Source organism: Leptodactylus fuscus, chromosome 11, assembly GCF_031893055.1.
Source record: "Leptodactylus fuscus isolate aLepFus1 chromosome 11, aLepFus1.hap2, whole genome shotgun sequence".
Lineage (NCBI taxonomy): Eukaryota > Metazoa > Chordata > Amphibia > Anura > Leptodactylidae > Leptodactylus > Leptodactylus fuscus.
The window spans coordinates 37,487,302-37,510,896 of NC_134275.1; the positions used below are offsets into that span (position 1 = coordinate 37,487,302).

The following is a 23,595-nucleotide window of genomic DNA, read 5'->3' on the forward strand; positions in this document are numbered from 1 at the left end:
ATGGGTTTGCAAAGTGTCCACCCTTGAGCGTCTTCTGGTCTGCGTGGCGAAACCGTTTTGTTTTGTTTGTTTTTTTTTAGGGGGGGGGGGGGGTTTACTGGACATGCAGGATTTTATGTCTGGTTAAAAAAAAAAAAAAAAAAAAAAAAAAGGTTTTACCACAGAGACCAGAAGACGTTCACTGACTGCCGGGTTTCTGTCTCCTTTCGGCAGAAGACGGAAACCAACCCACCCTCAGATAGATGTTTGGTAGCAGAAACTGGGTTGCACTGAAGTTCAGTATTTATTTCAATTGCAGTGCATAAGTTCACACATACAAAAAGCCTCGCTTAATTTGGCACTGAAAATTTAGCGTCGCTTTTTTTACGCTGTTTTTGCATTAAATGCTGTTTTTGACGCTGTTTCGGTTGCTGATTTTTTGAAGTTTTTTTTTTAACCAGCCCATTTTTTTTTAACTAGCCAGCCCACTGGTCATGGCCAAAACCCACCCCTTTTTGCCTCTAGGCGCCATTTTAGCTCACAACTCGGACAGAGCAGAGCTGACAGCTTTCTTTCAGAGCTGACTGCTTTTTAATATAAAAAAAATTAAAAAACAACGGCATGGAATCATGGCAGGAAGAAGCCAACACCCAGGACCACTCCTCTGGGATGTGACTTCATAAAATGTGACATAAAAAAGCCTCGCTGTTTCAGTCACAGTCGCAGTTTTTTGCCAAAACAGTGGTAAAAAAAAGAGACCAAAATCAGCGAGGCTTTTTTTCAGACCCCATAGACTCCCATTGATTTCTTCAGGCAGAAAATGTCGCCTCTTTTTCTGCTAGCAGAAAAAAAAGCTAGCTGTTCACATAGGGCTCCATTTTAAGGGGCTTATTTTGAAGCGAAATCAGCTGTCAAAATCAGCCTCTTTGCCCCCGTGTGAACTAGCCCTAAACAAACAAAAACAAAACCTTCTGAGCTGAGAACCAACTATTCCAAACACATTCCCTGTGTATACAGGAGCCTGGCTGCCAGACTCTCACTCTTCAGACAGGTGTATTACAGTTACCTGGTTTGCAGTCTCCTCAGTGTGGTCCCACCACTCCTAGCACCTACACACAGTCTATACTAGTCCTTAATTAGTTACCTGACCTGAACTGTGGGTTTCTACCACGCACCTTTTAACTGCCTGGCTGGAACATACCTGTTCTCCCAAACCACACCATTTACTTTCTCACAAACCACACCCTTTACTTTCTCACAATGTTTACATATCATATATAAGGGAGGATGTTCACTTTTATAGCTCTTGTTTCTGCACCAATGCACTGTAGGAAGAAGAGGGCACTAGGACCCTGTTCCTGACTCGCTGCCTTCCCCTGCTTGCATGTAGCAGCTGCAGACTTTAGCAATCTGCAGAAAGGGGAGAGACCCTCACACAGACAGAGACCCTTATGCACAAAAGGCAATGAGATCCCGGATCTACTGGAAAGAGAGATGACTGCAATTTGACAGACCCTCTGCTTAGGTGGATGTATGTGAAAGACCCCCATCTAGAGAGAAAGACCCTTATTAAGGAGTGGGAGGCCTGCTTATAGATAGAGACCCTCAAGCTGCAAGACCCTGGTAAAGGAAGAACGAAAGGCTCATCTGGGAGACGGTAAAATGTGATCTTGGAAGACAGAAGAGAGGATACCCCCCAAATGTAGTAGGATTGGAGCCTATGTTGCATAGAGGAGGAACCCCCCCCTCTAATACTTACAGACAGTCTCTTCTAGGCTGCTCATAGGTAGATGCATAGGGATGTATTGTGTGTTGGGAGACAAGGACTGATCCAAGAAAGGAGATTGTGGAAGAGAGAGGAATATTGTGACTACCGGCAAGAAGAGATATATCCTGGCATCAAGGAGCAGGCCTGGTGACCAGAGGGGACATCTGAGTGCTCCTATGGCCCCGGTGAGTGCAGGGGGAGGGTGGCAGCAGTGACAGCTGTTCTTATATAATGAGCCCACATCATTGCCCCCATGTCCTGTATTGTGAGTGGGTGCTGTGACGCCAGCTGGTCACCGCTGCCCTCGTAAAGCTGTTGCAGTAATTCCTGCACAGTGACCGAAATATGCTTGTGTTACAATATTCAAGCTCAGCATGGTGTCCTGTTGGTCCATTGTGGCTGTGAACAGGTGTTGTTTTGGTGGCCTAGTACCATGGGATTGTATAGGTGTGAGCGCATAAGATTTACCAAGTATGCCTTGACGTACAGGGGATTTATTAAAAAGAAACAGACTACTGCACCTCCACTAGGAGGCACCACTCATAAATAATGCAATTTTATAGGCATATGGTTCAGTATCTCTGGGGTCTGTCACTTAATACCCTAATAAAAGGGAATTTCTTAAAAGCATCCTGTAGTGTAATAATACCCAAAAATAATTCAGAGGAAAGTTCTGGGCACCCTTGCAGTAATATAAGATGACCCTTTAATTCACATTATAGTATCATATAAAGGGGTTTCCTGATAAACGAGAACACTTGTGGGTTTCCAAGAGTTCAGCTTATTCCATGAGGAGTGACTATCCGTACAAAACCACCCCATGTACTGTCGCTGGACTTCCACTAGTCATAGTTTCTTTGACATTTATATTACCTTATATGAATGCCAAACATAGAGGGTTAATAAAGTCTGAGGATACGTCCACATGGGATGTACTCGTGGTTGCAGCCATCCCCCTACCATGTACAGTAGTGGTAAAGTGAATAAAATTTTACCGAATCACAACTTGCATAATATCAGTTTATGGTTTTTTACTGTGGCTTTTAACCTGTGCAGCAGAAAACAGCAGCGTGGCGATTGCAAAAGAAATAAAACCACAAAAAAAAAAAAAAAAAAAAAAAAGGGCCATCTGTGTAAATGAGAACTGAGCTGTAGTTACCCACTACTACCACTACGCAGTGGATGGAGCCATATGCTTCTGGCTCCATCCTCTGTATTGATATAGCACCCCATATCACCTTATTGGGTGTCAGATCTCCCCAGATATTGAGAACCTGTCCTAAGGAGAAAAGACCAGAAAAGCCCTTTAAGAGAATTTGTCACGCTGGTCATGCTTGTCAGTCTTATGTTATAGAGCTGAACAAATTGATATATATGTTTATGGATAAGGATTCAGTATAAGTGGCATTATATTCCTCTAGCCCACTGCCCTTTCTATGCTTAGGAGTCCAGTGGGCGGTCCTCTTCAATGATTGCCCACTGGACTCCTAAGCAGAGAAAGGGCAGAGGTTTAAATGATTAAAATTCAAGCTCTACTGAATCTTTTCCCATAAAACCTTATATGTACCAGCCTTATAACATGAGGCCTGCATATAGGACAGCATTTTCAATGTGATGGGCTCCCTTTACCCTAACCACTGAATGCAATTTAGCATGTGCCTCATAGCTGTCACTTCGCGTGTGTGTGTGTGTGTGTGTGTGTGTGTGTATATATATATATATATATATATATATATATATATGTATATAATGTTATGTGACATTGTGCAGACTCTGTAGTATCAGATTGATTTTTATTGCCTCCTCATTTCCTCTTCTGTCTTCTTGGAGATTTTGGTAAATTTTTTGAATAAAGCCAAACTCATTATAAATCTATTTTGAGCGTTGAAGCCGATCCACATAGAGTAAGAGAACCCAGCAGATAAAATATGTTAGTCACCGGAATCGAACAGTGTTTTCCCCTTGCCAAGATATTATTTACAAATGAGGAGAAACACCATTTTATTCGGGTGACACTAACCTATCAATCTGTGGGGCTGGGAGGATATGCTGGGCTCTGGTGACAGACAGTGTGCCATCCATGCCAATGCAAGTGGACTTTTATCCCTAGCACGCACTATTACCATACAATCAATGCAGTTACTTTTGTTGCCCAATATGCTAATTAGGTACTGTTAAGTGAGTGATGCCAGACATGAGCAACCAAGGAAGCATAAATCCGAGCTGTCTGAAACTGTTTGTATCTTCCTGACATCACTCACTAAACAGTGTAAAGTCTAGTTAGCATATGAAGCACCAAAATTCCTGCACTGATTGCTCAGGATTGGTGGGGGCTAGAGAAAAAAATTCCATCTGCACCAGAATCAATGAAGAAGCAGTGTCTATTAAAGGGTGAGAAGCGCTGAAGTTAGTGGAGGCGGTGAAAATGTCCATTGAAATGAATGGTACTGAGCTACAGTATCGCACAAAACCTGTGGACAGGTGTTGCAGTGTTTCTGGGACTAAGGCCCAGTTCACATCTGCGTTTGGGCCATTCTGTTCCCCTACCATATGAAATATGCAGAGAGAAGTCCTGCAAGCACTTTTCGTGCAACAACCACATTGACCCCATTACAGTCTATGTCAGGGGTGCTCACACTTTTTCAGCGTGTGAGCTACTTTATTAGCTGACCAAGGCAAAAGATCTACTAGGGCGGGGCCGGGGTGGGCCTGTGGGCGGGGTGGGCATGTCTGTGGGCGGGGCCGCACGGATCGTGAGAGCAGGAGTCACAGCAGCGTTCTGTGGCCGCCCAGGGATCCCCGGTGTCTGTTTGTTCACAGCGCAGGCTGAGAGTTATCTCTGGACACTGGTAGGCTGGGGCTGCAGCAGCGCCGTCTGCCAGTGTCCGGAGATGACTCTCAGCCTGCGCTGTGAACAAGCAGACATCGTGGATCCCTGCATCCCGCGATCGACCCATACGTCTTTTGCGATCTACCAGTAGATCGCGATCAACGTATTGAGCACCCCTGGTCCATGTGGTCAGCGGGTTACCTTAGGTAACCACTTTTTTATGTGGATAGATTTCTGTTTGTGAGGTTCCCGAACGGAAACACAAACACAAATATGAACTGCGTCTTAGCAGCCATGTCTTTTTAAGTCTAACAATTCAACAAAAAAAAACTTTAAAGCAACCCTTTCAGGTGATTTCTGCTGCCTTATTTGAGGGCAAGATATTACAGAGGAGGGAAGCTGAGCTTTGTGGTATATAGGATTATATGATAGAGGAGAGAAGCTGAGCTCTGTGATATATAGGGTTATAGGATAGAGGGAGAGAAGCTGAGCTCTGTGATATATATGATTATATGATAGAGGAGAGAAGCTGAGCTCTGTGATATATAGGATTATATGATAGAGGAGAGGAGCTGAGCTCTGTGATATATATAGGATTATATGATAGAGGAGAGAAGCTGAGCTCTGTGATATATAGGATTATATGATAGAGGAGAGGAGCTGAGCTCTGTGATATATAGGGTTATATGATAGAGGAGAGAAGCTGAGCTCTGTGATATATAGGGTTATATGATAGAGGAGAGAAGCTGAGCTCTGTGATATATAGGGTTATATGATAGAGGAGAGAAGCTGAGCTCTGTGACATATAGGGTTATATGATAGAGGAGAGAAGTTGGGCTCTATGATATATAGGGTTATATGATAGAGGAGAGAAGCTGAGCACTGTGATATATAGGGTTATATGATAGAGGAGAGAAGCTGAGCTCTGTGACATATAGGGTTATATGATAGAGGAGAGAAGTTGGGCTCTATGATATATAGGGTTATATGATATAGGGAGAGAAGCTGAGCTCTGTGATATATAAGGTTTTATGATAGAGGAGAGAAGCTGAGCTCTGTGATATATAGGGTTACTAGCTAGTACCCGCGACTTCGTCTGCGGTGATTGTAGCAGTGGGTATATACAGGCGCGGGTAAGGTTTTCGTAGTGTGTATAAGGTATGGGATATGAAATGTAACTTTGTATCTTGTTTTTTCTGTAATTCAGAGAATACGTGAGACTTTTGTGTTGAAGTTAATGTGTATTAGCGCTGCTATACGGTGTTGTGAGAAACTACATAGTGACTTTGGGACAGAGGTATTTGAAGTTAACCCTTTCCAGCCGATGGCATTTTTTGATTTTCGTTTTTGACTCCCCTCCTTCTAAACCCCATAACTTTTTTATTTCTCCGCTCCCAGAGCCATATGAGGTCTTAACTTTTGCGGGACAAATTTTTCTTCATGATGCCGCCATTAATTATTCTATATAATGTACTGGGAAGCAGGGAAAAAATTCAAAATGGGGTGGATTTCAAGAAAAAATGCATTTCTGCGACTTTCTTACGGGCTTTGGTTTTACGGCGTTCACTGTGCAACCAAAATGACATGTCCCCTGTATTCTGTGTTTCGTTACGATTCCAGGGATACCAAATTTATATGGTTTTAGTTACATTTTGACCCCTTAAAAACAAATCCAAAACTGTTAAAAAATTTTTTTTTGAAAAGTCGCCATATTCCGACAGCCGTAACTTTTTTATACGTGCATGTACGGGGATGTATATGGCGTCTTTTTTCTGCAGGACTGGGTGTACTTTGTAGTTCTACCATCTTCAGGAAATGTTATTGCTTTGATCACTTTTTATTCAAATTTTTATCAGAATCAAAACAGTGAAAAAATGGCGGTTTGGCACTTTTGACCATTTTCCCCGCTACGGCGTTTACCGAACAGGAAAAATATTTGTATAGCTTTGTAGAGCAGGCGATTTTGGACGCGGGGATACCTAACATGTATGTGTTTCACAGTTTTTAACTACTTTTATATGTGTTCTAGGGAAAGGGGGGTGATTTGAATTTTTAATCCTTTTTTTTTGTTTTTAATAATTTTTTTAACTTTTTTTAAACTTTTTTTTTTGCATTTATTAGACCGCCTAGGGGTATTGACATGGGTGGGCGGTGTCGCGGATTGTCATAGCGGTGAGGGTTGGCAAACATGGCTGCTCCGGAGCGTTACAGAGAGCCTCCTGGAGTATCGTTAAGGTGAGGGGCAAAGTGGTAAAGTATATGTATATGAGATTGTGTGGGGTTAGCGGCGAGGCTGCAGAGGGCAATATGAATTTTGTGGCTTGCTATGGTCCAAAGTGTGTGAGATTGCAGAGATGGTGATGTGAGTTTGGGGTTTGTGGGGGTCCTGGGAAAAACATATGTGCGCTATTGTGACGAAAAGTAGCCTATTGCGCAATGGGGTGTAGTAACTATGTTTGTGGAAAATTTCAGCCAAATCGGTCCAGCGGGTTTTGCGTGATTGACTAACAAACATCCGAACACACAAACCCACAAACATCCAAACTTTCACATTTATAATATTGATAGGATAGAGGGAGAGAAGCTGAGCTCTGTGATATATATAGGATTATATGATAGAGGAGAGGAGCTGAGCTCTGTGATATGTAGGGTTATATCTCTCTATATTATAAAAATGAATTTGTCTGTCTGTCTGTCTGTCTGTGCTCTAATGCGAACCAAACGACTGGATCGATCTTCACCAAATTTGGCACAGAGATACTTCAGGTATCGCCGGGGGATTGGATACATGCGTCTGCACACAGTACCACATGCCAAAGGATTGGATACACACATCTGCACACAGTTCCACACACCAGAGCATAAGATATGCACATCTGCACACAGTACCACATGCCGTAGGATTAGATACGTGCATCTACACACAGTTCCACATGCCGTAGGATTAGATACGCGCCTCTTCACACAATACCACACAGGGGAGGATTAGATACGTGTGTCTGCACACAGTACCACACTTTGGAGGATTAGATACATGCCTCTGCACACAGTACCACAAGCCAGAGAATTACATACATGTCTCAGCACACAGTACCACACGGGGGAGGATTAGATACGCGCATCTGCACACACTACCACATGCCAGAGGATTAGATACGTGCATCTGCACACAGTACCACACAGGGGAGGATTAGATACGCGCATCTGCACACACTACCACATGCCAGAGGATTAGATACGTGCATCTGCACACAGTACCACACGCCAGCGGATTAGATACGCGCGTCTGCACACAGTACCACATGCCGTAGGATTAGATATATGCCTCTTCACACAATACCACACAGGGGAGGATTAGATACATGTGTTTGCATACAGTACCACACTTTGGAGGATTAGATACATGCCTCTGCACACAGTACCACAAGCCAGAGAATTATATACGTGTCTCAGCACACAGTACCACACAGAGAGGATTAGATACACGCGTCTGCACACAGTACCACATGCTGTAGGATTAGATATGCGCATCTACACACAGTTCCACATGCCATAGGATTAGATACGCACCTCTTCACACAGTACCACACAGGGGAGGATTAGATACGTGTGTCTGCATACAGTACCACACTTTGGAGGATTAGATACATGCCTCTGCACACAGTACCAAAAGCCAGAGAATTAGATACGCGCATCAGCACACAGTACCACACAGGGGAGAATTAGATACGTGCATCTGCACACAGTACCACACGCCAACGGATTAGATATGCGCGTCTACACACAGTTCCACACGCTGTAGGATTAGATATGCGACTCTTCACACAATACCACACAGGGAAGGATTAGATATGTGTGTCTGCATACAGTACCACACTTTGGAGGATTAGATACAAGCCTCTGCATACAGTACCACAAGCCAGAGAATTAGATACGCATCTCAATACACAGTACCACACGCAAGAGGATTAGATACGCACATCTGCACACAGTACCACATGCCATAGGATTAGATACGCGCCTCATCACACAATACCACACAGGGGAGGATTAGATACGCGCATCTGCACAGTTCCACACACCAGAGGATTAGATAAGCACGTCTGCACACAGTACCACATGCCGTAGGATTAGATATGCGCGTCTGCTTACAGTTCCACATGTCAGATGATTAGATACGCACATCTTCACACAGTTGTACACGCCATAGGATTAGATACACGCGGCTGCATACAGTACCACATGCTGTAGGATTAGATATGTGCGTCTACACACAGTTCCACATGCCGTAGGATTGGATACGCGCCTCTTCACATAATACCACACAGGGGAGGATTAGATATGTGCGTCTGAACACAGTACCACACTTTGGAGGATTAGATACATGCCTCTGCACACAGTACCACATGCCAGATAATTATGTGGTACGCGTCTCAGCACACAGTACCACACGGGGGAGGATTAGATACGTGCATCTGCACATAGTACCTCACGCCAGAGGATTAGATACACCTGTCTGCACACAGTACCACACGCCAGAGGATTAGATACGCGCGTCTGCACATAGTACCACATGCCGTAAGATTAGATATGCACGTCTGCACACAGTTTCACTTACCAGAGGATTAGATACGTGCCTCTTCACACAATGCCACACAGGGAGAATTAGATACACACATCTGCACACAGTACCACACGCTGGAGGATTAGATATGTGCATCTGCACACAGTACCACACCAACAAGGATTAGATACTTGCGTCTAAACATAGTACTACACGGGGAAGGATTAGATACAGCTTTACTCCAGGTATCCATAACAACTGATCACAGGTTTTTCACTGATATCCAAAATGAGATACACATAACCACATGACGCTTATGGACATACACAGAAACCACATACAAAATACACCAGTGCAAAATTGGACATTTCTTATGGGGCCACTACACAAACATAAAATGTAATATACCCGTGCGAAGCCGGGTCCTCCCTCTAGTATATGATATATCACAGAGCTCAGCTTCTTTCCCTCTATCATATAACCCTATATATATCACAGAGCTCAGCTTCTCTCCCTCTATAATATAATGCTATATATCTTACAAAGTAAGACATAAGCCGGGTTGGATTTCATTCTACCATACACCCTACAGACATTGCAGGTAGGGTGGAGATACAGCTCTTAGCTGTGTACTGATGGAACAATGCAAGTTCTAAACACTATAAAATGAATATCAGGTGTCCATTACTCACAGATAGTGACTTGCATATCCTTCCTAATATAACAAGTGTGTAGCTGCCTTAAGTAAATGATTTTATTACGCCATGCTAATACTATAATCTCTATTACACAGCAGTGTCCCCTGAGAGGAATCATTGCAGAGAAAATTACTGATAATAAATCATAAAGCTGCAGCAAAATTTTTTCTAATTCATTGGGGGCGACAACACAATTAAATAATTTTTTTTAGATTAAATAAAAAATCAAATTTTGGAGATTAATGTAAAATAGCTACTTATACACAACAATATACATATATGTATGTATACAAATCAGATGAGCATCAGAAGACACAAATCTGAAACATCATACATCACATGGTGAAAGGATGAAAAAAAAAATCACCTGACAAAATGTGATTTAATTAGATTGCGCCATTTTTGTCATCGCAGGAACCTTCTCCTTGTGGAGTCACTTTGTCCTGATTTGTTCTCGCCGCTTGGTTTGCAATATTGGTCAATGGGATCAATGTTTTCTTATTAGGCTGATGAGTGTGAAGGAATATGTGTGCAGTTATTGAGCATTGCCATCTGCCTTGCAAGCTTCCTCTTAAAGGGAACGTGTCATTGGAACATGAGGTTATGTAAATCAGATTTTAAATGGCAAAAAGAAATCTTGAAATATGGCAGAGCCACTATGGCAATCCTAAAAAGATTCAGGTTTCCTGTTTTCTGTAGTTCACTTGACAGCTTTGCTGTGTAGACTGGGGCAGAAAATTTAAAGGTTTTCTCATCTCAATGTTTCAGAAGTCTGCCTGTTGTCTCTTCTCCTCACTTCCTGTATTTCACCCTCCCTTCCCTCTAGTTGAACGAAACACTGAAGTATCACATACTTATACGGATCAGATACTATGCACATGCTTATAGAAAATGGACTCAGTGTTATCTGTGTGTTTACATAGAGAGATAACAGACTCAGATTTATCAGCAAACTGCAATTAGCTGAGCTGATTGTCCTGCCAGGACTGAATAAGTGACGTCACTTGTCCTATCTCCCAGGTCTGTGGTTATAGCAACGCTGTGTAAACAATGGGATAAATAAGTTACGTAGTAGGGAAACAAAGCAGCATTTCTAAAGCAATATTTTTTTGGAAAAGTCTTCAATTTAAATAAGCTACCAGCAGTGGCATAACTAGGAATGGCTGGGCCCCAAGGCGAACATTTGACATGCTCCTCCTGCACACAGTATTATGCCCAATAGTGGCCCCTGCGCACAGCATTATGCCTTATAGTGGCCCCTGCACACCGTATTATTCTTCATAGTGGCCCCTGCACACAGTATTGTGCCCCATAGTAGTCCCTGCGCACAATATTGTATACTAATATATTTAGTATAATGATCGGAGACCCAGGGGAGGATACAAACATAAAAAACACTGTTACTTACCTCTCCTGGGCTACAGCGCACCCGAAGCAGATGTTGGCTATCTTCAATTATGGATGAGACATCACTTGAGCCAGGCTTGATATCGAATGACGTGACGTCTGGGATATCACCAAGTAGGGCGAAGCCTTTCCGTAGCGTAGGAGAGGTAGGTATCACTGGTTTTATGTTCCCTCACCTCTCCTAGACCTCTCCAAGCAGCACTTTTCTCTCCATATGATTCGTGCAGACACATGAAAACACATGAAACCCCATTATTGTCTATGGGGTCTACGTGGTTTCTTAGGCAACCACTTTTTAATGCGTATATATTTCCGTTCAAGGGGTCCTCAAGAGGAATATCAAACGCAGATGTGAACCAGGACTTGCTCATGTGTGAAGGATGAAATGCGTTTTACGTACTGTGTACGCACCACATCAAGAACTTATGAACACTATATAAATAAATATATATATAAAAATGGGCCACACAGGCTTTGAGGCACAATCATTTTTGCAAACCACAGCATGTCAATTATCCGTATAGTAACACTGGTGTTTTCCTTATAGGTGTTAGAGACAGAAGTTCCACAGACTTTCTGAGAAAAAATGCAATGTATTTCCGCAGTGTTTTTCCTTTACAGCTCACTAAATGAGACCTTTAGCCTAAGGCCAGAACCCCATGTGGCATAGCAAATCCCATCCACACTTTGTGGAAAAATATGCGCAGTTGACATGCAGCTTGTCGGTTAAACCTACGGAAATGCTGGCAGTTTCCCTATAGGTATAATGGAAGCAAAAAGCGCTGCAGGAAAAAATGCAATGTATTGCCACTGCAGATTTCCTGCAGCGCTTTTTTGCTGCGGCCTGCTCTGTGGGGCCTTAAACTAAAGGGGTTTTCTGACTCTTAATGCATATTTCATACTGTTGGTTTATTAAGTCTATTGATCTATAAAGATAGGGCCTTAGTATCTAAATGGTCAGGGTCTGACACGCAGCACGCTACACAGATCAGCTGTTCCAGCAGTCTCTAGGCGCTGGAAATTACAGTAGTATCCAGGAAGGGGAAGAGCTGCAGCTCTGATCCTATTTCTAGAAGCAGGCGGCTTCCTCTTTCCATTCACCGCAGTAGATTCTTGAACAGCTGATCTGTGCAGGGTCTGGGTGTACAGAATACTGATGTCCCATCCTGTGGAAATGTCTCCAGTATGAAACATGAATAACGGTGGAATATCCCTTTAATTGTAATGGGTTAGCTGATGCAAATTTGCTTTTTGCTACCCCGCTGTGATCTACAGTAGCAGCATAATAGGTGAATCTTAAAATTTTTACGTCTGCAACATAAAGCATTAGATTTACACAGGATTAGGAAAACAATCCCTTTGTGTTTCAATTCCTTCTTGTTTTTTAGATCTCTGCTTGTTGTCAGTGAATTGAATATTTTCTGTTCATATTCTCAGACTAAGGTCAGTTGCACATAACTGCATGCAGGCCTCCGGCCATGACTGTTTGGCACAGCTGGTGGATGTCATCTGTGTACTGGCGTGTTTCCCCGGCTCCAATCATTTGATGAATAGGGGTTGCGGATGCATAGCTGCAAAATCGCACAGGAATAAAACCTGTTCTGAATTTTGCAACCTTAACTGTTGGTATGCACACCGATCCATGTAATACACTGTCATGTGCACAGGCCCACAGAAATAGATGGTCAGTGTGCTATCCAGAAAAAAACACGGATAGCACACTGACCTAGCAAACATGTGCAAGGAGCTTAAAAACCTGCCCTGAGTTTTGTTACAGTGTATCGCTATATGCAATGTGCAGTGCACCTGTGTGAACAGGACGAGGGAAGAAAAGCTTTTCAGCCACTAAGTGTAAACACAATTGGTTCTATTGACTGACAGCAAGCAGGGATCTTGAAAATAGTGAGGAATCTAAACATTCTAAGGGTGAGTTCACACTACGTATACGGCAGCTTATTCTGAACGTAAAACACTTTCAGAATAAGCGGCGTATAAAGCAGCCCATTCATTTCTATGGGAGCTGGCATACGAGCACTCCTCATAGAAATGAATGGGCTGCTTCTTTCACTACGAGCAGTCCCATTGAACTGAATGGGAAGTGCCCGCGTGTACGGCTCGGAATGAGCAGAGCTTGCCGTACACGCGGGCACTTCCCATTCAGTTCAATGGGAGTGCTCGTAGTGAAAGAAGCAGCCCATTCATTTCTATGGGGAGTGCTCGTATGCCGGCTCCCATAGAAATGAATGGAACTGCTTTATACGCCGCTTATTCTGAACGTGTTTTACGTTCAGAATAAGCTGCCGTATACGTAGTGTGAATGCACCCTAAGGCTGAGTTCACAGGAGGTATTTTGGTCAGTATTTTGAGGCCGAATCCGCCTCAAAATCCTGACCAAAAAAAGTCAGTTCTTTTTTTCTGGGAGCTCGTTCAGGCTGAAGACACTCCCGACTAAGCCCATTCATTTGGGCCTAATCTGGATCGAAGTGCCGCGACTGGATGCCAGTGCACTGCAGCGGCTACCTGTATTTTGGGCCGGAACTTGAGGCGGCCTTCGCGTCAAATTCCGGTCCAAAATACCCCGTCTGAAAATGGATTCCATGTGTGAACATTCTGTCATGGCTCCTGATTAGGCCCGAATGAATGTTTGTTTCAGATTTTGCTACTTTTTTTTTTTTTTTTTTTAAAAGCCATAGTCAGGAGTAGATGGAACAGAAGAGAAACGTCTAAGAGCTTCACTTATATTCTATATTTCTTTTCAAGCCACTCCTAACTTTGGCTTAAAAGAATGCAACATAATCTGCAACAAAATACGTTGCATTTCTGCAACATGGGGCCTTGGCCTAAGGCTAGGTAAACACCTGCTTGGGGATTCCATTCCCCATTCCGCTTCAAAAATTCAGAGAGAAAAATCCTGCAAGCAGTAAGGCTCGTAAGGCTAAGTTTACAAGATTTTTGGAAGCGGACTCTCCCTCAATATCGACCTGGAAAAATTATCCCTTAGACTGGGGCCCCACGGGCTGGAAACACCATGACTAGCCCACGGCAGAGATGCCGCGGGATTAATCGCGGCGTTTTACAGTATCTGCAAAGTGGATGGGATTCATGTGAATCCCATGCCCACTTTGCGTTTAAAACTGCAGCACAGACACGCTGTGATTTCCCAAACCGACGCAGTCTTGGAAATCGCAGCATGTCAATTATATCTACGAAAATGCCGTCAGCTTTCCCGTAGATATAATGGCAACAGAAAGTCCGCGGAGGAAAACTCTGTGAACTTTCGGTTCAAAGTGCTGCGGGAAGAACCGGCCACGTTTTTTTCCCCAGTGTATATTTGCTGCATCTCAATACAAGGGCCCTTAGCATTAGGGTCCATTCACACTGACTTTTTTTGGCGAGGATTTTGGCAAGGAAAAAATCCACTTCAGGAATCATGAAATAGTTTTTTTTTTTCCTCCAGCATAGTGTATGGACCATGAAAAAAACGCAAGCAGTTTTTCCACGTGGTTTTTGCCAATTCCTGCCTCCCATTGACTGCGTTGGTTTTTGCAGGCAGAATCCAACTGAAAGAAACTTTTTTCCGCTAGCAGAAAAAATCCGCTAGCGGAAAAAAAAGCTAGCAGAACCCATAGACCAGGCTCAGAAAGGGTTTTTTGGTCCAAAATTTGACGTGGAGGCCGCCTCAGATTCCGGGCCAAAAAACATATAGCTGCGCCTGGATGCCAGTGCAATGCCTAGTCAGGAGGGAGGAGTCGCGAGGCGGATGTCTGCGGCTGAATCAGCCTTGGATTCCGCTAGAAGAAAGGGTATGTCGCTTCTTTTTTCTACGAACAGGAACAAACCACTCGCAGAAAAAGGAAATGACCAGCTCCCATTTTTTTCAATGGGAGGCGGTTTTTTGAGCAGCATTTTGCGTCAAGACCCTGACCAAAAAACCCTGTCTGAACCCAGCCTTAAGGTAAGTTCCAAGTTTGACAGCACTGCCTATGCATCTAATGTTCATTTGGCAGCTCCTATGGATAAACGATTGAGCATGTTGAATTTCAATATGTCTGATCCTTTATTCTTAGGGTAGCATTTTGTTATACTATTCTCATTAAGAACGCTTGCATTCTCAGCTGAACATGGCATACGTGGGGATGGTGCTTAGGGAGGAAGCGCTATCAGCCAAATGAGTTTTCATCGGACAGATACTAAATATGTATAGACGTCATAAAATTACGCCCATGTTACGCTAGCCTCGTAGCCCAGACACTGCTGAAATGCGTTTTGTTTTTTTTAACTTTAACATTTGAGAAAATTAATTTTTTTAATTTTTGTATTCTCCAATTTTTCTTTTTTATTAGATAGGGATTTATCTTTATGTAAATTTTGCGGAACTTTTCTGCCTCCTTCATACAGTCCTCAGATTTTTTTCTTATGGATGGTGAAGATATCATTAGTCAGCCCTGTGCTGGCTGTTTGCTAAGACGCGCCGAGGAAATGCTGGAGAGACTGAAGTCACAGCGTGAAGCAGATTTTTTCCAGGCAGAGCCAGTCTTTCAGAACAGCATGAAAACATGAAGTCAGATATTTGTGGAGGAGGCTTGCCACTGGGTGAGGGGGAAAGGCCACAACCAGTAAACATCCAGTATCTGACGCACTACTGAATGCTGTGGTTGTTTTTGCATTTTTTTTCTATAAAAATAATGGAAAAAAAATCAAAAGTGCTGGAAAAAGACAAAAGGCACCAATACAAGTGTTTAAAAGAGGACCCATCGATTCTACTGACGTCGTGACATTAAATACTACAATAATAATACTTATTAAATATGTTTCAATCTAAAACATTTTTCCTTAGAATTGTATAATGTAATGTCCCTCTGTTATTCCTCCTGGAACTGTATACATTAATTGACAACTGGGCTCTACCATTTCCCTTATTACAGTCAGCACTGATTGGACAACGTAACAGTGTGTAAGATAGGCTAGCACACTGACCCATAGTTTTCCTAGAGCCCCATAAAGGCGACCAGGTATTATCACGGGCCTGTGTGGGGAGCCATGAGCCCATAGACAAAGCCCACGACAAGTCCAAGACCCAGTGGCGTAACTAAAGGCTTATGGGCCTTGGGCAATCTTTTGTCTGGGGTCCCCTACCACATCCCTACAGCGAATTCTTGATAGTGATGGTTACGGGTGCTTAGTTTGGTTAGGGTAATTTATGGGTCTCCTTGGTTTATGGGCCCGATGGAAGCTGCAATCTCAATGTTGATGCTGATAAGATCATAGTCGCGTTTATGACTAATTGACCAATAATCTCGGGTAACTGTCGTCGTCCTAATTAATTAGGCTGAGTGCCAGGCGGTAAAGAAGTTACACCACTCTGTATTGGTATTCGTTCTTTTCTCATCCAAAGAATATATGCTGACGCACCTTTACTCAAGAACACGGGAGTTAAATAGTAGCAGAGAAAGTAATTAATATAACAACAACATAAGTTTTCATATTCATTCCTGATTGGTATGGTACATCTCAATCAAACAGAAAAAGTTTAAGCAGCTCCATATATAGCCAGCTACTCCCGATACCTGCGTGGTAACCTTGGGGAGCGGTCTTCTGGCAACAAGTCAAGCATTTGTTTTTCTTGCACCCATCTTGGATACAGGCGCCATCTTATCATTTAGCATTATACCAGTTTCAAGCATAAGCAACTATATCTAGCATTCAGCTTTTAAGGATAACAATGTTTTTCATAGATTACATGATTATAAACTTCACAATGCCAGTGCATACGAGCCCCCTAAGGCTCCTGGGCCTAAGTGTGACTGCACCCCCTCAAGTTACGCCCCTGCCTATACCTGTCCAAGCTCAATAATGGAATATACTGTATATGCATTCATGGAGGGATTGGATAGCATGCAGATATCATCCATGTGCTGTTTGTGTTTTCTCACAGGCACTCCCACCCCTTACCCCAAAACATTCTGGTTTGCTGCCAAAGAAAGTCCACCCACCCCAAACCCTCTATCAATAAAATGCACATTAGTGTGTGTGTGTGTGGGGGGGGGGGGTTGCTATTTTATTTTGCAAAAATAAAAATAAAAAATCTTTGTAAATTTGGGACCACACTGGCCCAGGAATTACTATTTTTAGTACCTCAAAATGGAAAAACAAAAATCACTGTGTCTTGAAGAACAAAACAGGGCATGTTGTTAAGACTGGGACGCCACGTGGCAAAAACGCTGCATTTTACATTACCTGCAATGTGGATGGGATTCTGGCTAATCCCAGCTGCACAAAAGCAGAAATGATGCGATTTCAAAAAAGCGTGGAGCATGTCAATTATACCGACGGAAACACTGGCGTATAGTTATTAAAGGGGCAAAAAGTCAGCAGAGAAAACTCTGCGGACCTTCTGTGAAAAACGACGCAGGAAAAAATGTGACTTGTTTCAGGCACGTTCTTTTCCACAGTGTTTTTTGGCTGCGGCTCACTACATGGGGTTTTAACCTAAGGGATTTTCTGATATACTTACTAAATGTCCTATACTTAGTTTTCTTCCCTGCTAGGTCAGCAACGTGCTCCAGTCCTTCGCCAGTGATGTGTCTCTATACACTTGCAGCCAGTAACTGCCCTCAGCAGTATACAGTGGGTGGCATAGTGTATATATGTCAACATTACTGCTGCACTCATATAAGCAAACACTGATGTGAAGGGCCAGAGCCTGGCAGGTGAGAAAACTGGTAAGTATTGCTTTTACTGTTCCTAAGTGTGTCCGGGGATACATTCCCAGCTTGTCCCTTCCCTAGTTAAGCCCCTGGTATTATAGATATGCAGGTACTCTGTGTGCTACCAAATACCACCATCAGATGCCATATTTTCCCCTAAAGAACAACTTTGCCTATAGCAGTCCAGTACTGTAAGAGCCTACAGCAGGCTACGGGCACATTTCTTACCAATCTGTATGGTACCCATCTACAATATGGCCATATGCCTGAGGTATTGCTACCTCCTTTGCTAAAATATAATCCTAAAATAACAAATATATACTCATTTTGCCTTTTTTTTTACTTGAATGTCTCCATCGAGTTTTCAATTTCTGATGTTTTGGATTATTTTTAGCTCAGATTATCTGGATTTCTGGACTGTCAGATTCCAAATTAACAAATTTACCAGATGCATATTGATTTATATTGCAAACAGGCAGGTTAAAACTAAGGGCCAAATCGTTTTATGTTAATATATATATACAGTCCTATGAAAAAGTTTGGGCACCACTATTAATCTTAATCATTTTTAGATCTAAATATTTTGGTATTTGCAGCAGCCATTTCAGTTTGATATATCTAATAACTGATGGACACAGTAATATTTCAGGACTGAAATGAGGTTTATTGTACTAACAGAAAATGTGCAATATGCATTAAACCAAAATTTGACCGGTGCAAAAGTATGGGCACCTCAACAGAAAAGTGACATTAATATTTAGTAGATCCTCCTTTTGCAAAGATAACAGCCTCTAGTCGCTTCCTGTAGCTTTTAATCAGTTCCTGGATCCTGGATAAAGGTATTTTGGACCATTCCTCTTTACAAAACAATTCAAGTTCACTTAGGTTTGATGGTCCCCAATCATGGACAGCCCGCTTTCAAATGATCTGAAAACAAAGATTGTTCAACATAATTGTTCAGGGGAAGGATACAAAAAGTTGTCTCAGAGATTTAACCTGTCAGTTTCCACTGTGAAGAACATAGTAAGGAAATGGAAGACCACAGGGACAGTTCTTGTTAAGCCCAGAAGTGGCAGGCCAAGAAAAATATCAGAAAGGCAGAGAAGAAGAATGGTGAGAACAGTCAAGGACAATCCACAGACCACCTCCAAAGAGCTGCAGCATCATCTTGCTGCAGATGGTGTCACTGTGCATCGGTCAACAATACAGCGCACTTTGCACAAGGAGAAGCTGTATGGGAGAGTGATGGGAGAAGCCGTTTCTGCAAGCACGCCACAAATAGAGTCGCCTGAGGTATGCAAAAGCACATTTGGACAAGCCAGCTTCATTTTGGAAGAAGGTCCTGTGGACTGATGAAACAAAGATTGAGTTGTTTGGTCATACAAAAAGACGTTATGCATGGCGTCCAAAAAAACAGCATTCCAAGAAAAACACTTGCTACCCACTGTAAAATTTGGTGGAGGTTCCATCATGCTTTGGTGCTGTGTGGCCAATGTCGGCCCCAGGAATCTTGTTAAAGTTGAGGGTCGCATGGATTGCACTCAGTATCAGCAGATTTTTGAGAATAATGTTCAAGAATCAGTGACGAAGTTGAAGTTACGCCGGGGATGGATATTTCAGCAAGACAATGATCCAAAACAACGCTCCAAATCGACTCAGGCATTCATGCAGAGGAACAATTATAATGTTCTGGAATGGTCATCCCAGTCCACAGACCTGAATATCATTGAACATTTGTGGGATGATTTGAAGCGGGCTGTCCATGCTCGGCGACCATCAAACTTAACTGAACTTGAATTGTTTTGTAAAGAGGAATGGTCCAAAATACCTTCATCCAGGAACTGATTAAAAGCTACAGGAAGCGACTAGAGGCTGTTATCTTTGCAAAAGGAGGATCTACTAAATATTAATGTCACTTTTCTGTTGAGGTGCCCATACTTTTGCACCGCTCAAATTTTGGTTTAATGCATATTGCACATTTTCTGTTAGTACAATAAACCTCATTTCAGTCCTGAAATATTACTGTGTCCATCAGTTATTAGATATATCAAACTGAAATGGCTGCTGCAAACACCAAAATATTTAGAACTAAAAATGATTAAGATTAATAGGGGTGCCCAAACTTTATCATAGGACTGTGTATATATATATATATATATAATATATTTTACACATTTTTTAACATATTGGCCATAATTTACTACAAACAATCTAGAAAGTGGTCTTGGTGTTTCTACCAGGGTAGCAGACATCGCAGGTGATATCCAAAACATAAGGGGGACATTTCTACTGAGACCAAGTCAGTTTAATTAGTGATAGTGTGGAAAGCTGATGCACCCGGAAAACTTTACCTGTACATAGTGATCGTGTGTGTATATGTCTGTCTGTCTGTCTGTCTGTCTGTCTGTCTGTCTGTCTGTCTGTCTATCTATCTATCTATCTATCTATCTATCTACCCACCCATTATGCCTGGACTGTGATATTATAGTGCCTACTATCCCTGTGCTGTGACATCACTGTGTGTATTATCCCTGTGCTGTGACATCACTGTGTGTATTATCCCTGTGCTGTGACATCACTGTGTGTATTATCCCTGTGCTGTGACATCACTGTGTGTATTATCTGAAGTTAAAAAGAAAAAAAAACCACTATGTCTATTATCCCAGTATGCAAAGACGACCAAAATAATCATACATGTTTCCAGTTCTGAGCTTGCTGCATATGGTGGTTATGGTGGAGTGGGGCACATAAGTTGTTCATTGGTTGCTCATTGCGTCCCCTGCTTGACCTTTTAACCCTTCCTTCACCATTCAGTCTCAGTTAGTAAGCCTACAATTATAATGAATGATAGCTGCTGTTACATATGGCGTGTCAGCATACCTGGTATTGATCTATCTCCGCTTAGTACTCCCTTACTTCCAATGCTGGTTTGCATGCTCATTAATTGTGCATAGGAAAAATAATGCCCCCTCTTCCCTCCCCCGAAACTTCTCATCCTTGTCATCAAACAATAAACTGCATTATATAAAAGCTCCATCCTCTGCATCTCATTCCTTCTCCTAGTTGCTTCATCTCCATTGCTCTCCCACCCTCAGTGTTTCCTCTCGTCTAATTCGGGAGGGAGGGGGGATGCAGACTTTAAGCCTTCTGATTTTGTTGCCATAGAAACACATTCAGCTTCTGTTAGCGCAGTATGGGGCGATACAATAAGAAAAGTGTTATAATGAGCGGTGGGAACACATCACTGCATTGCAGAATTGGGGTAACAAAGGGTAAGTAGGTGTATTATTAGATTTTATTTTATTTTTTTTTTAAGGGTGCGTAATCCCATAGCTAAAACAGAGTAAAATCTACGTGCAGTCGGGTGAAAAAGCTATGTACATGTGTCCTTAATGGAGTTCTCCACTTCAAACCCCTACTTTAAGAGTAATCCTGCAGCTGATCACCATGTGTACCACTCTGCTGTGACAACCAGTGATCAGCTGCAATCTGTAGGGAAACTGGTAGTATGTGTTCAGTTTCCCCACAGCGCCTCCACAGGGCAAATGAAGCATTACACATTTGAATTGAAATCACTGGGTTGTCTGTGTAATACAGGACAGGACAAGCCCTCCACAGAGAGGGATGCTCTTTTTATCTGCCCTCTACTCTGGCCCTGACCATCAGCCCTTCGTCCAATTTCTCTAAAAGATGGTATGCAAATAAGTTATGTAAGCTGGACTGCCTACTCAGTGGTTAAGGGGTTGTCCAGGGAGTTTTAGTTTACTTCCTTTAGTTTTCTTCTGTCGCTGTACCTGGGAGCTCCAGACTGGTTCTGAGGCCAAAACATATAACTGGACCTAGCGCTAGGCCCCCGGTAACCTCTTCCCTCCTCTCACATTTTCACAGGTATTTACCTGTGCTATGGGGCCAGATTTACTATAACCTGCCAGCCCCCATGGCATCGGTAAACTAGCTGTGAAAATAGGAGAGGAAGAAGATGACTTGGGGGCCTGGTGCTGGTTCCAATACCATGAGTTGGGGTCAGTACCAGCTTGTACCCAAAAATTCCAGAATCAGTAAGTAAAATAAGAATCCCTGGATGACCCCTTTAAGACCTTTACAGCTCCAAATCTTGTGTGCATTGCTGCCCAGCTGTCCTAGGTGGCAACTCCATGTGCATCCTCAGGATACACAAGGATTTAGATACAAATTGTAGAGTAATAATAATAATAATACATTTTATTTATATAGCGCCAACATATTCCGCAGCGCTGTACAATTTATAGGGTTCAGATACAGACATACATAACAAAGAACGTCATTTCACACAATGGGACTGAGGGCCCTGCTCAAAAGAGCTTACAATCTATGAGGTAGAGGGGGTGACACAAGAGGTAGCAGGGGCGGCATTGCTTATACAGTGTTCAGACAATTTTGTGCATTAGGAATTGTGATAGGCTTGTCTGAAAAGATGCGTCTTTAGTTTGCGTTTGAAACTGTAGAAGTTGGGAGTTAATCTTATTGTCCGGGGTAGAGCATTCCAGAGAAGTGGTGCAGCTCGGGAGAAGTCTTGTATACGAGCATGGGAGGTTCTGATAATAGAGGATGTAAGTGTTAGGTCATTGAGTGAGCGGAGAGCACGGGTTGGGCGGTAGACAGAGATGAGGGAGGAAATGTAGGGAGGTGCGGCATTATGGAGAGCCTTGTGGATGAGTAGAGTAGGGAACCATCATTCACCTAAACATCCAAAAGGAAGTGTTATACTATATGGGTGTACAGAGGGACTAGGCAGGGCCAAAGGGCAAATGGATGAGGTTAGGGGCTTGGAGTCACCCCTGTGTATACCCCTGAACCCCGTAGTGTGCCCTCTATAGACAAAAGGGTTAGGCAGAATTTATAATGAAATTTCAAGGTAATAGAGGCAACTCTAGGTACTGTAATAAGAAAGGGGGTCAGGTTAGACCCCTCCTCGGGCTAGACCCATCCCCCTTCCTCATTGTTGTCATCAAAGTACGCATGGTACTTTTGATAAGGAAAGCAAGTATGGGCCAAAGGTCCTTTTGCCAAAAGTCCTACTAGAAGTGAGGCTAAATGAAATTCGGGGGCCCCTATTGATGGTATTAAAGATGGATGACATATTGGAGCCTCAATTTCCTGCTGCTCTTATTCTACTCATATACAAGTAATTAATTCAACGCATTGCAGTTTTTCCTGCAGCGGTTTTCACAAAAAGTCTGCAGAGGTTTCCGCTGCGGACTTTCTGCTTCTATTATACCTATAGGGAAACCTCCATCGACTCATTAGGTATAATTGATATGATTTACAGAAACGCGACTGTTTTGAAAATCACAGCATTTCCACTGAGGGTATTTTTCTGCAATGTGTGTGTTTTTTTGCAGTGACTGTAAAACGTTGCCTTTTTGCAGCAGCGTTTGAAAATTGATGGCATATAATGGTATGTCCTTAATATCTTATCAGTGGGGTCCAACATATGGGATCCACCCAATTCAGATGTTTGAATAGACTGTAGAGTTTGACTAGGTGCAGTGGCTTCTTTACTATATACTAAGCTCCGCACAATACATTGCATAGTGGCTGTGCTTGGTATTGCTTCTCCTCCCCATTCACTTACCCGATACATGTGATGTCACTGACCTGTG

At 42.7% G+C, this 23,595-nt stretch overlaps 1 protein-coding gene across 1 annotated transcript in view; it reads left to right on the top strand.

Moving 5' to 3' along the window:
- Positions 1–1,329: 1,329 nt before the first annotated feature.
- The window catches only part of ST6GALNAC6 (ST6 N-acetylgalactosaminide alpha-2,6-sialyltransferase 6), a 38,883-nt gene continuing 16,617 nt past the window's right edge, over positions 1,330–23,595 (top strand). Inside the window, exon 1 of the mRNA XM_075259240.1 lies at positions 1,330–1,932. Coding sequence (XP_075115341.1) covers positions 1,924–1,932 — 9 coding nt within the window. The 5' untranslated portion in view covers positions 1,330–1,923. The remainder of the gene's footprint in view (positions 1,933–23,595) is intronic.